Here is a 13315-nt window from a genome sequence, read left to right on the forward strand (position 1 = left end):
AGCAAGATCATGTTACTTTTAGACTTTTCGACATCTTGAAAGAACACAACCAAATAAAGGCATCCGAGAAGACCAACGATTGTGCAGTGTTGTTGCAGAATTCGTGTTTTTTTCATTATTCTAATGGAATATTCGTGAAATGTTTCGGAAATTAAAACATGGTTGTATGTACTTCATGATTACACGAATGTTATTGCACACAAATGAAATTTAACCTGGTTTTGTAGGTCTCATTAACATAAATGCTTACTTCGTCATCTTTTTATACCCTTACTGGGCCTCTGCCAAAGGTAAGGTGTTATTTTTTTAAATAAAAAAGACTGTCAAATTTCTTTATTTATTTGATTGTGAAAGTTCCCCCTGACTCCATTAACTGTAAAAAGCGAAACATTTACGGGAGTTTCTGGATTATTTAGTGGACAAATCTGAAAAAAAAAAACTTAGTAAATTAGGGCGTCAATGGTGGTGCTACGCATAATAGATTGTAAGTTGAAGAACAATCTTCATCCCTGAAGTAGTGTAGACCGTTGGACGTCAGTGCTAGACAATTTTCGGTTGTGTCGCCATCGGGTTCCATAATGAATTCGGGTTTGTTACTGTTTCCCCAAAACGGTGCGTCTGGAGATGACAGAGGAAACAAAAAAGGAAAAATTAGATAAGGTCTCTTCTCGTTACATTTCCTGAAGTATGATCTCATTTTGAGTCAACTTGTGTATATAGGACTGTTTGCCGGATATCTGAGACTATTAGAGGCGGAATGACAGGAAATTGCTTGGTATAACTGAGCATTTTACAAGGTACACAGTATGAAATTTCGAATACTTTCCGGGCTCAGTTTTGTTAATGATTTTCAAAATAGGTTTTGGGATGATTAACAGTTGACTAAGGACTGAGCACAAAGATTTACGTTGCGATTCAGATACGAGACCGACGGAAGGTTCCCCGTTGCTGCCTTCTGCGCTCTACCAAAACCCCGTCATTTCCCATCACTTGTTATTGTAGTTAGGACTAGTAGTGTTTTATGCTTTCTCCCTCCCTTCTCAAAAGCTCACACCAGTATGGTAATATGAAGCTCAGGTTTTATTTTTGGAAATATAGGAGATCACAGACCAGGAGAAAGACAGACGCCAAGTGCTACTACAATCTATGGAATCATTCATCTCAAACTTACTTATTTCTATTATATGTCCTGAGGTGTCCTTCCATACGCCCTCATGCCCTGCATCTGTGGCCCCTATCCAGAAGTCGAATCCGTCAAGTCCTGAAAAAATAGGATCGTGAACCAACTCCTCTTAGGGTGAAACGCGTCCCACTTCCAAGGTGGGCGTCGACCGAATTTACCGAGGTTTCTGTTTTAGTGTCTGGTTTGTGACATACAGACTTAGGCAAGTAGTATAGGCGAGAGTGCTAGAATTGGCCGTATTATATGGTACCTTGAACTTTATTTTGGAGAATCTACACTCCAAATTGGCATTTTGCAAATCGCAATGACGTTTGAGTGCATACTTTGTCAAACTAGAGAATGCCTTTAACAATATCCAAATCGAAATGATATAGCAGCGTAAAGATCTTCTAATGTAAATTACAAACAACTGTCCTTTTTAAAGTCATAAGCTTTATATTGACGTCCTCATTTTACTCTTGACGTATGGTCATATTAATCCACTATATTTTTTACTAGTATTATTGGTTTAGTCAGTGTCGTCTTACCAGTTTTCTCTAAATATGCCGTGAAAGTAAATCTTTTGACATGGTGTGCACAATTGTTATTGTTAAGCTGAAGAATGAACACTTTGAAATGTTGGTTTGCCATTTGTGAGGTACAAGGATCAGACAAGCCGTACAGTTGTCATTTGTCTGGTAATTGTTCAAAGTAAGCAGCAGAATAAATCGGCTGAAAGTCTTAAGCTCCTCTCTGGCTTTTTTTTTGAACGCTGAGAATGCCGTTGGAGGATTATACACGCATACACAAAGGCGTTCATATATATAATATTATATATATATCTATATATATATATATATATATTATATATATATATATATATGTATATATATATATATGGTCTGTATGTATGTATATGTGTGTTTGTGTATGTATGCATGTATGTAATCCTAATGCGGTAGTTTTGGTATTCGAAGAGACGTCAGTGGAAAGCTGAAGACTTAAGTTAGACTAGTGCAGTATGCTTCTGCTTATTTGGAGTAACTTCCAAAGACAAATTTGAACAACTTCCATAGACAAATGACAATTGCATGGCTTGTTCGACACTTGCACCTAACAAATGACAAACTAACATTTTACAGTGGTCGTTCTCCAGCCTAACAATGACCATATGGCGAAAGATTACGTTTCAAGAGGTAATTACTGTGTGTGTTCCTAGTTACTAATAATTATTGCTTAAAAACTGAGATATGTCTTTTTCAAATTTTACTTACTGTTTACCACTAACATCGTTTTTCACTGAATCAAGATCCACGAACTTAGTAGAATGAAATTAAAATCCGGAAGCAGGACAACCTCCTACATTCAGCATGAAAATAAACTGGGACAATTCCGTTTGAAAAGATGGAGCCTCTACACCGGTATAAAAAAAAGTTCAGTACATTTAGTTTAACCAGACCACTGAGCTGATTAACAGCTCTCCCAGGTTTGACCTGAAGAATTAGGTATTTTTACGTGGCTAGGAACTATTTGGTTACCTAGCAACGGGACCTACAGCTTATTGTGGGATCCGAACCATATTATATCGAGAAATTAATTTCTAATCACCAGAAACAAATTCCTCTAAAATTTAAGTATATCTTAGTTTAACCAGACCACTAAGCTGATTAATAGCTCTCCTAGGGTTGGCTGAAGGATTAGATTGATTATATACCTAGGAACGGGACCTACAGTTTATTGTGGGATCCGGACCATATTATATCGGGAAATTAATTTCTAACCACCTGAAACAAATTCCTCGGATTCAACGTTGGCAGATCGGTGAATCGAACTCGAGACTACCGAATCGGTAGGTGAGCACTAAAACCACTCTTTCAACGAGGAACTTCTACACCGTATATAAAGAAAACAGATTATTGTTAAATAAAACTGGAGTTTGCAGAATGCAGTTGTCACTAATGAGAGGTGATGGGGATCTTTGGCGAGAAAGTCATAGAACTCGTGACTGTTCGATCGCTCCTTCTGCAGGTGCGGTGTCTGGACTTACCTTCGGCGTGTAAATATAGATAAATCTCTCGAAGTAGCTCGACGTCTGTCGGTAAGAGGAGCGACGATTTATCAGTGAAGGAGTGACACGTCTGCTTAGCTGTCTCCCAAGAGCCCTTGAAAAATGTAATGAATGCTATACAGGTGTTTAATACCCGAGTGAACATTGAGGGGCAGCGGATGTCCTCGTCCTTCGGGTCCTTTGCCTCTTCTGTCGGATAGAGATTTATCTAAGACAAATTATTTTACAAAACACAAACGCACGCACGCAAGTATGCATAAATATATACATATAATAAATGTGTATATACTTATATGTGTGTGTGCATGTATGTAATGTATATCACCTTAAATGTAATTATACCCACTATACCCAGCCATATAATCTTACAGTAATTCTAGAGACCATAGTTGCTTTTATTAACAGAATAAAAATGTATCTACTGGTTACATATACCATATGCATATATATATATATATATATATATATATATATATATATATATATATATATATATATATATATATATAGTATATATATATATATATATATACATATATATATATATATATGTGTGTGTGTGTGTGTGTGTATGTGTGTGTTACGCCTTTGGAGTACGAGTATATTTGCACACTAGTGTTAGGAGATATCTTTGAAGAAGAGGAGAGGAGAATCACCAGTAGGTAAATTTAGGAGTATGCACAAGAAATGACAGAGGATACATGCTTGTAGAATTTGCTGAAAGAAACAATCTTAAAATCATGAACGCCTTTTTAAAAAGGAACATAGAAAATGGACATGGAGAAGCCCAAACGGAGAAACGAAATAGATTTTATTCTCAGTGAAATAGTTAATTTAGTTAGAGATGTAACAGTGTTAAACAAGTTAAAGTCAAGCGACCATAGAATGATGAGAAGTAAAATTTGTCTAGATCTAAGGAAAGAAAGAGAAAAATTTATTTTAAAAAAACAAATAAATACTCCTGTAATAAGAGAAAAACTGATTAGTTTAGTTTAGCAATACAAAACAGGTACTCCCAGCTACATGATGAAATGGAAGCAAGTAAAGAAATGAATAGTTACTTAACAAAATTTGTGTTGGAATCAGCACAAGAGATAGGTGGAAAAGTTCCGAAACAAGATCAAGGAAAACTATCAAAAAACACCAAAAACTAAATTAAGAAATGATTGGAAATGAGGGTAAAATCCAAGAGAGATGAAATAGAATGGCAGAACTATCCCAAAGCCCAACCAAATGAAAAAAAAAACTAAAAACAAAACCCAAGTACCAATTTCGTAAACACAACACCCAGACCAAAATTGGGGAATAAATACTACAGAAAGGGAAGAGGCAATCAGTTGATGAGATTTGGAGGGTAAAATCCAAGAGAGATGAAATAGAATGGCAGAACTATCCAAAACAAATAAAAAAAACTAAAAACCCAAGACATTCGTAAACACACCCAGACCAAAATTGGGGAAATACTACAGAAGGGAAGAGGCATCAAGTTGATGAGAAGATTTGGAACAGGGTCTCAACTAATATTTGCTTTAAAGGATGAAAATGGAAATGTCAACAAAGGAGATGGAGTGATAACAAATTGTTGAGGATTTCTATACAATGCTGTACAATAGTGATATAGGAAACAACTTTGTCAATAGAAATAATGAAACACCTGAGCCGGTATCAAAAGTAACAGTTGAAGTAAAGAAAGCATTAAAAGGTATGAAAAGAAACAAGCATCAGGAGAAGATGGCCTAACAATTGGTTTAATAATAGATGGAGGAGATTTCATAATAGTAAAACTCGCTGAACTTTACACAAAGTTTGCAAGAATGCTCTATACCTACAGCTTGGAGAAACTTTATAATAATTCAGAAAATGGGAGACACAACAGAACTGAAAAATTACCGCCGAATAAGTTTACTCTCAGTAATATATGAACTATTTACAAAGACCATTTTAGGCCAAATAGAAAGAGAGCTAGACTTAAATCAGAGAGCAGGCAGGTTTTAAAAGCCGGTATTTTACAATTAACCATATCCATGTAGCTAAAGGAAAAATCAACAGAGTATGACAAACCACTATGAATGGCATTTGTAGACTACGAGAAAGCTTTGGTTTCTGTCAAAACTTCAGCAGTAATGAAAGCCCTTCAAAAGCTAGGGATAGATGAATCTTATGTTAGAACACTTGAAGATGACATAGTTCTACTCAGTGAATCAGGAGGGGAATTACACAAGATGATAGAAGATTTGAATAGAGAAAGCAGAAATGTAGGACTGAAAGTGAATATGAGCAAAACTCAGGTAATGTTCAGTGAAAATGCTGATAGACAGCAAATAAGGGTTATGGACGAACCTCTAGAGATTGTTAATACGGGTAGTACAGCAATCCTAAAACTTCATGAAGACTGAGAAATTTCCGATTGAGAAAGGAGTTAGACAAGGAGACCCAATCTCTCCTAGATTATTCACAGCGTGCCTAGGAGAAGTTTTTAAGAATTCAGATTGGGAAAATGTAGGAATTAGCGTTAATGGGAAATACCTTAACAACTTGATTTGCAGATTTCATAGTTCTACTCAGTGAATCAGGAGAGGAATTACAAAAGATGATAGAAGATTTGAATAGAGAAAGCAGAAATGTAGGACTGAAAATGAATATGAGTAAAACTAAGATAATGTTCAATGAAAATGCAGAGACAACAAATAAGGATTATGGACGAAACTCGAGAGATTGTTAATGAATATACGTATTTAGGACAGTAAGTGCATTTGGTAAACAAAATGAGATTATGAAAAGTAAAATGTCACTTTCTCTAAAAAGAAAGGTTTTCAATCAGATGGTCCCACCAGTATTAACTTATGCATCAGAAACTTGGAGCCTTACTAAAGCCTTAGAACATAAACTATTTACAACTCAAAGAGCTATGGAAAGAATAATGATGGGAATAACACTAAGAGACAGGAAAAGAGCAACAAGGATACGAGATCAAAATTAAGTAGAGGATATTCTAACAACAAAATTAAGTAGAGGATATTCTAACAACAAAATTAAGTAGAGGATATTCTAACAACAAGTAAGACCGAGAAATGGACGTTGGCAGGACATATAATAAGAATGTCAGATAATAGATGAACAAAAAGAATAACAGAATGGGTCCGTGGAGATTGCAAACGAAGCAGGGGAAGGAAGAAACGACGATGGATTGGCGAGCTAAGAAAATTTGCGGGTATAGAATGGCACAGAAAGACCTTAAACAGAAGGTAGTGGAAGGATATATATGTAAATATGAATATATCACATTTTTTTTTTATTATATATATATGATATAGATAATATATAGTATAGGTATAGATGTATATATATATATATATATATATATATATATATATATATATATATATATATATATATATATATTTATACATATATATATATCATATTACTGTATACGCATATTTACATGACAAAATACACACGAAGACATTTTTCCCTCTTACGAAATTTACACTAATCCTTTCATTTAATTTTTGTCCTCCCAATCGATCAAGAACTGTTATCTTATCACAAGAAGACTGAAGAAATGATCCCACCTTGATCTTCTTCAGGCTGGTTAAACCCAAGCGGCACGTGTTCGCAGAGGGGCGAGTGTTCCTCATCGCAGGCCACGTCGTTCATCAAGAAACCGGAGTCTGAGGTGATGCTCACACAGTTGAAGGTGGAGTCGTTTTTTGGGCTGTGTTCTTCTTCAGTGGCGTACCAGAAGGGCGTTCCCAGTGGGACAGGCTCTTCGTTTGTGAAGTTCCAAGATGTGCCATTGAAAGCCCCATCAATCCAGAAGTTCGCATGGGAAAGTTCTGCAAGATTTAATCTCGAAAATAAATCATTTCTAACTTAAACTGGAAAAATGTATATTATTATTATTATTATTATTATTATTATTATTATTATTATTATTATTATTATTATTATTATTATTATTATTATTTGAGATGGTGTTTCATGAATAATTGTGGCTTAGACATAATGATTAAGGTTACCAAAGTAGGATAACATTGATTTTCACTTTTTCTGGAAAATAGTGAATTTGAATGAGTGAGTCAAGAAAGAAAATCGATAATGATACATAACTAGGAATAGACTTTAATAACTTATGATTATTTATAGCATAAGAATATTTGAATGTGTTCATTTTATATTTATGAATGGCAAATATTACATTGTGAGAAAATAATTAGTTAACAGTGTGCAATATCTTTGTCTCTGGTCATGCTGACATTGGTAATTTAGAATGTTAGGCGAATATACCACATTATAATTATCTTGAACGTTTGACTTTGACTAGCTTTGTCTCCGGCATTTATCAGGTTTTAGTTTAGCTCTCCTAGGCATTTGACACTTGAAGTGAACAATCAATTTATCAAAAAGCCAGGCCCGTCCCTTTCCATGCATTGGAAAGTGGACAGTACGCAGAGTAAACAGCGCAAGGTTTGTTACACAACCAAACATACAGACACATACATACCTCTTTGTTCAATTTCTGCTATTATATTTTGAAGTTGAGTCGCCGTTTTGATAGCTGCTAATTCACCCCCAAGGGAATGACATACCTGCTTCCCGGCGGCGCGTCCTTCTTGCATGAAGGAGGCGAAATAGATACACTGGTCGCCTACTGGCGCGAACATATCGGGGCAGAGCGTTTCGTTTTGGATGGCGTCTTCGCTTGCGTACGTCGCGGGTGGGGAGGCCTTTGCCATCACTGTCGATGCAAGATTATGACCTCTTAGTAGTTGTGATTTTTAAGTGTTTTCTTAGTGCATCGCCAGCACCCTTGTCAAGTACATTTACACTGCTTGTTTTGAGAGATGGGTTTATATTAGTCATGTGCTTTGATGAAATTTTGTACGGAGGGTTTTAAGACAAAACTGTTATTCTTTGGGCAACATACGGGCTGCTCTGTGAGCAAGAGCCCGTGCTGGCACAAGGCCAGCTTAATCTTAAACAACATCTTTGGGCAAATGCATGATACCGGTAACCCTGTTCTTTCTGAAAAGTGGTCAACAGCATTCTCTTAAGGCGTCATAAATCCCAGTGACCCAGCCTGCCTTAAAAACCAACATGCAATGTGACCTCAAAACCGAAGCTTACTTCCTTCTGTGCTCTCTTACAAGGGTCCTCATACATCAAGTTTGTCTCCGCAACCTTCAAAGTCTTGTCCCCTCCCACATATGTGATTCATAGTAGGGGAGGGCAAGGCTAGTGTCGGCGCTCGACCATGAGTTTTGATCCGGTCAGTGAACAGTTAGGAGTAAGGAGCTCAGGGTAAGATGACTCGGACCTAACCGGAAGTTACGATGAGAGCGAATTTAGAAAGGATGCAGGAAGCATTGCACAGTTAGGAAAGTGATATGCCACTTTGTTACATGTGTCAGACGATAAACTGTGGAGGATCTGGTAGTGTATAATGCAGAAAATATGAAACGTGTTTGACTTGACACTATAGCGTATGTGACGCCAAAATGATCAGTTGCCACTAATATGACATGAAATACCACTCATTAAAAAGTATATGGTAGTGATACTCGAAATGAATTGCTAAGGTTGGAAAATACAGAAAACGGTAAAAGTTTTCGCGCTAACTCCACAGTAAGATTGGATGGATAGTTTTTCGAAAATGAATAATGCTCTAAACAAAATCTTCAAAAAGGTCGGATAATTATGGCAGGACGATGGAAAAATGGACGGGACCACCAGAATAGAATAAATTATTAAAGCGCAGGATGAATCATTAGGAATTTGTATAGTGTTCACTGCAACGAATAGCTCCTAAGAATGATACTTATGGTGGCTCTGCTTCAATGATCATTGATTATTATGAGACGCAGGGGAAACAAATAGGCATTATTATTATTCTCAACTTATTATTTCTGCATTTATTTACTCTTTTATCATTAGACAAGCCATTACAGCTTTTTTTGTCGTTATTCTTGGTGTCCTCCTCTGATGTTACCGAACCAAGTCAAAACTCGAATCCCAGTTCAGTAGAAGAATAAAAATGACTGGTTTTCTACGGGCTGCTCTAGGAGCAAGAGCCCGTGCTGGCATAAGGCCAGCTTAATCTCAAACAACGACTGGTTTTCCCGATTGTTCACTTCATTTTTTTATAATATTTGTATGGGTGTTAAAGGGGCGTCTAACCAAATTGTTTGGTAAACGATGAAAATATTTTCAATGGTTGTTGGAAAAAAAAACATTCTGCACTGATTGTTATAAGATATATTGCATTGTTTTCCCGTTCTATTTGTACATTGGATCATATAAGGTTTATTTTCACACTTTATACGTTCAAAACTTTTACCAATTTTTCATTCAAGATAACTCCTCCTATTTTATAGGTAAATGTAACACACACTCACACTCCTCTCTCTCTCTCTCTCTCTCTCTCTCTCTCTCTCTCTCTCTCTCTCTCTCTCTATGCTTGCAAAAAGTTTCTAAAGCGTAAAACTAGAAAGGATTGCCCTGTACTTACCAGCAATCGACAGGAGGAGATGCAGCAACTGATGACCCATTGTTATTTTGCCTTTGGCTTCTGCTCTACTGCCGAGATGGGAAAGGTGGCCAGTTTTATGAACTGGAATTAAATATGGATTTATGTATATAATATTCTTAAAAAATCCTAGGAGGCAAAACAGACACACAAAGAAAGTTCACATACTATCCAGGACGACGCTTTAAAAATACTCTAAATTTCAGGGCTAGCACCCATGCAAACTTGAATGCTAGTGAATCATACTTTGAATCTATTCATATGTATATACATAACATAATAATTATACATAAGTACATATATATATAGTGATTGTATATATTTATTTTTTTACATGCACGGATGCTTTCTTACGTATGAATGCACAAAATATGCATGAATGTCATTGTCCGGAAAGTCGCCATAAACCTGTATAAATCATAATACAGAAGACGTAAAGGCCAACGTACCTTCAAAAGTGAACAAGGGTAATGCAAGAGCTCGGGAAACAGCATCCACTTTATATGTATTTTCGAAGAAAAAAAAGAATGAAAGTCGATTGCGAAAACAGTCGTCAATTCTGGGCCTTTTGTTTTTTCTTTTGCGGGTGCAGGGTGCCAGAGGACGATGTATCGTTATCTTGAATTGTGTGTATTCAGGGGGAGTTTGAAATCTCTTGTGACGCACTGCGAAGAGCGTACGGGGTAAATCAGCATATTAGAAAGATAATGTTTTTCGAAGTATATTGATTTTCACAGAACTGCACATGGTGGAATACACGGTTATCGTCCATGTGGGTGGGCGGTATGACTTAGTTAAATTAGAAAAAAAATAATGCATGTTGACGAAATATCTAAAATCAGATAAATATTTTTCAGTCATCTATCTCTTAAAATAATTAGAGGATTCTCACGGTTGTTTCAGCTGGCAAACAATTCATTATTTTATTTTTATTTTTTCTCTAAAGGGGACAAAATGCGGCTATCATAAGAGATGTTTGTCCGTACGGAAATTTACAAACTGACATTAAGGCCTCTTTCAAATGGACTGAAAGGTCAGGGAGTCCAAGGGAGGCGAGATGGTCTGAGAATAAGTCTTAAGAGAAAAACAAACTAACTTTCAAGTTCGAGGAGAGAGAAAGAAAGCGGGGGGACTGATCAGAATCCCTTTAGGGAGCCGTGCAGGTCGTAGGAGCAGATAAAATTGCTTGCATCAGTAAAGAGTTTTCAGGCAATGCGGAAGTTGTAGGGTAAAAGGAAGGTTAAAGCTGGAAAACAGACTGATGAGCAGAGACTCAAAGGAGAGAAAGAGTCAAAGGACTTGAGGATAAAGGTAAACAAAGATGTCCATTCAAGATGTCTGGGTGGGAGAGACTCTTACCCAACAGAATCGGTGGGATAAAAAGAGGTCGAGTGAACTGACATTACTGTGAGCTGAAGGAAGGTGACGAATATATGCAAGTAAAATGCTGTGTTAAATGGTATGCAATTGTTGACAAGGTACAAAAGGAAAAATAAACATACTTTATATATATATATATATATATATATATTATATATATATATATATATAAAATATATATATAATATATATATATGTTATATATTATATATACTATTTATATAGCTGACCAACCCTGCGCTGCCTGAGAAAACTGAATGACAGCCTGTGTTGGGGGAGGGATTAGGGAAAGGGCAGTTAGAGAGGGTAGGGAAGGGAATTTGAAAGGGAGGCGGGTTTTCTGTTGACGTCTGACTGACAGTTCTACTTTTTCATGCAATTTTCACCCTTCGAGCAGACTGTGTGATCTGAGAGACATTACTGTGGTGACTGCTCATTTTATCGATATATTCCTGTACTGTCTGTTCCTTTTATCCAAAAATTGCAGTGGTAACTGTCCTTTTTATCCAGATATTGTTCTGTGTCCCTTTTATTCAGGTATAATGTGCTGTCTATACCTTTAATCCAGTTATTATCGTGGTTACTGTTCCATTTATCTAGGTATTACTGTAGTGACTGTCCCTTTTATGCAGATATTACTGTGCTGGATGTCATCTTTAACCAGGTATTACTGTTCTGTCTGTCCGTTTTATCCCAATATTACTGTTGTGATTGTCCTTTTTATCCAGATATTACTGTGGTGACTGTCCTTTTATCCAGTTATTACAGTGTTGCATGTCACCTTTAACCAGGTAATACTGTGATGTCGTCCCCTTTTATCCAGGTATAACTATGGTGACTTTTATCCAGGTATTACTGTGGTGACTGCCCCTATTTTTCAGGTATTATTGTGGAAACTAAAAAGCATTTTCAATAATATATTTCTGTGGTCTCGAGTACATGAAGTGAGGTATGATAAACCTGTAGAGTTTATGTACCACAAGTTACAAAGGGAATGGGATGTGGAAGGGGAATGGGTATGGTTATGGGTATGGGTATGGGTTTAAAACCTACCCTATTATCTAAGTTGAGTCAAATAATGGCCACGTGCCAAATTTTGTCTAGAATAGTCAAGCGGTTCGGATTTCTATTGCGCACAAATTTATGTACATACTTACGAACAAAGTTACATACATAGAGATGTTACATAGAGATGTACAAACAGTTTCCATAACAACAGAGGAAGCAGAGGTGTAAACGGAATCTACCAAATAAAAGAGATAGTGCCAAGGGCTAACAGGTAGAAAATTTTTTAATTTTGACCCTAATTTTCAAGATGGCCCCCAAAATCTTAAAATGGCCATAAAGCGCTTTATATACCATTGTTAAAGATGTATTGTGCCCAAGTGATGAAATTGACCTATGAGCCATTGCTGGCAGTCATCTTGGAACTACGATTGTTGACTGTATAATCAGCAGTTTAAATTGGCCAACGGATGTCACCAGGTTTGGCAGGTCTTAGGACATTTGCCAGAAAGCTTCACCAAGAGCTGCGCATACAAGATTCCATTGATGGAAGAGCCCTTTCAAGAGAGCCATAGACCTGATTGGCCCTATATTGCCAATGCTGGAGAAGGGCAACAGGTACATGCTAACGGTGGTAGACTTTGCTATAAGGTACGCAGAAGTAGTAACACTTCTAGAATAGAAACCAAGCTGGTAGCAGAGGCACTACTCAACGTTTTCAGCAAGGCACAATTCCCATGAACGTTGTGTATAGTGTTACAAATGCAGAAAGAAAAATGCAATGTTTCTCAATTACTTAGTGCAATAATGGAAACAGCTCGTTTATTCAAAGAAAATCATTTACCTATTAAAATTATGGAAATCTTATAATCACAGACTTTTCTTTAAACTTTAAATTATTTATATAAAATGTCCATAAGGGTGCCATATATTAAGCTACAAATATCGTTTAATCTCTTTCACTTTGATGAGATCGTAGGTCAAGAGTCACTGTACTTGTTGAAAAAACGTTACGATATATACATGCATTTTCAATCTGTCTTTAATCACATGTAAAGGAAATATTTTCTATTTTGAGCCGTGAACTCCGCTTATGAATGCTTATGTACTTCATTGTTGCAGACTCCTTAGGATTTCATGATCTTTAATGGAATATTCGTAAACTGTTTCA

At 36.4% G+C, this 13315-nt stretch overlaps 1 protein-coding gene across 2 annotated transcripts; it reads right to left on the bottom strand.

Annotated features, from left to right (window-relative positions):
* Positions 1-323: 323 nt before the first annotated feature.
* LOC135219546 (uncharacterized) lies at positions 324-10331 on the bottom strand. Of its 2 annotated transcripts, none has more exons than XM_064256401.1 (7): positions 10209-10331; positions 9742-9843; positions 7738-7971; positions 6806-7069; positions 3210-3419; positions 1172-1261; positions 324-618 (listed from the first exon to the last, which is right to left on the bottom strand). In XM_064256401.1, exons 2-7 carry the CDS (start codon positions 9779-9781, stop codon positions 449-451), a joined length of 1008 nt encoding a protein of 335 aa, XP_064112471.1. In that variant the 5' UTR covers positions 9782-9843; positions 10209-10331; the 3' UTR covers positions 324-448. The 2 variants fall into 2 exon arrangements, with proteins under 2 accessions (XP_064112471.1, XP_064112470.1); XM_064256400.1 differs by having other exon boundaries at positions 10114-10260.
* Positions 10332-13315: the final 2984 nt, after the last annotated feature.

The sequence above is a fragment of the Macrobrachium nipponense genome, chromosome 1 (assembly GCF_015104395.2).
Source record: "Macrobrachium nipponense isolate FS-2020 chromosome 1, ASM1510439v2, whole genome shotgun sequence".
In the NCBI taxonomy this organism is placed as follows: Eukaryota; Metazoa; Arthropoda; class Malacostraca; order Decapoda; family Palaemonidae; genus Macrobrachium; species Macrobrachium nipponense.

Coding starts and splice junctions, on each gene's coding strand:
- LOC135219546 (XM_064256401.1), bottom strand. CDS start 9,781: ATGGGTCATCAGTTGCTGCATCTCCTCCTGTCGATTGCTG. Junction 3,420..6,805: donor CCAGCCTGAAGAAGATCAAG/GTGGGATCATTT, acceptor TCTATCCGACAG/AAGAGGCAAAGGACCCGAAG. Junction 1,262..3,209: donor TCTATATTTACACGCCGAAG/GTAAGTCCAGAC, acceptor CTATTTTTTCAG/GACTTGACGGATTCGACTTC.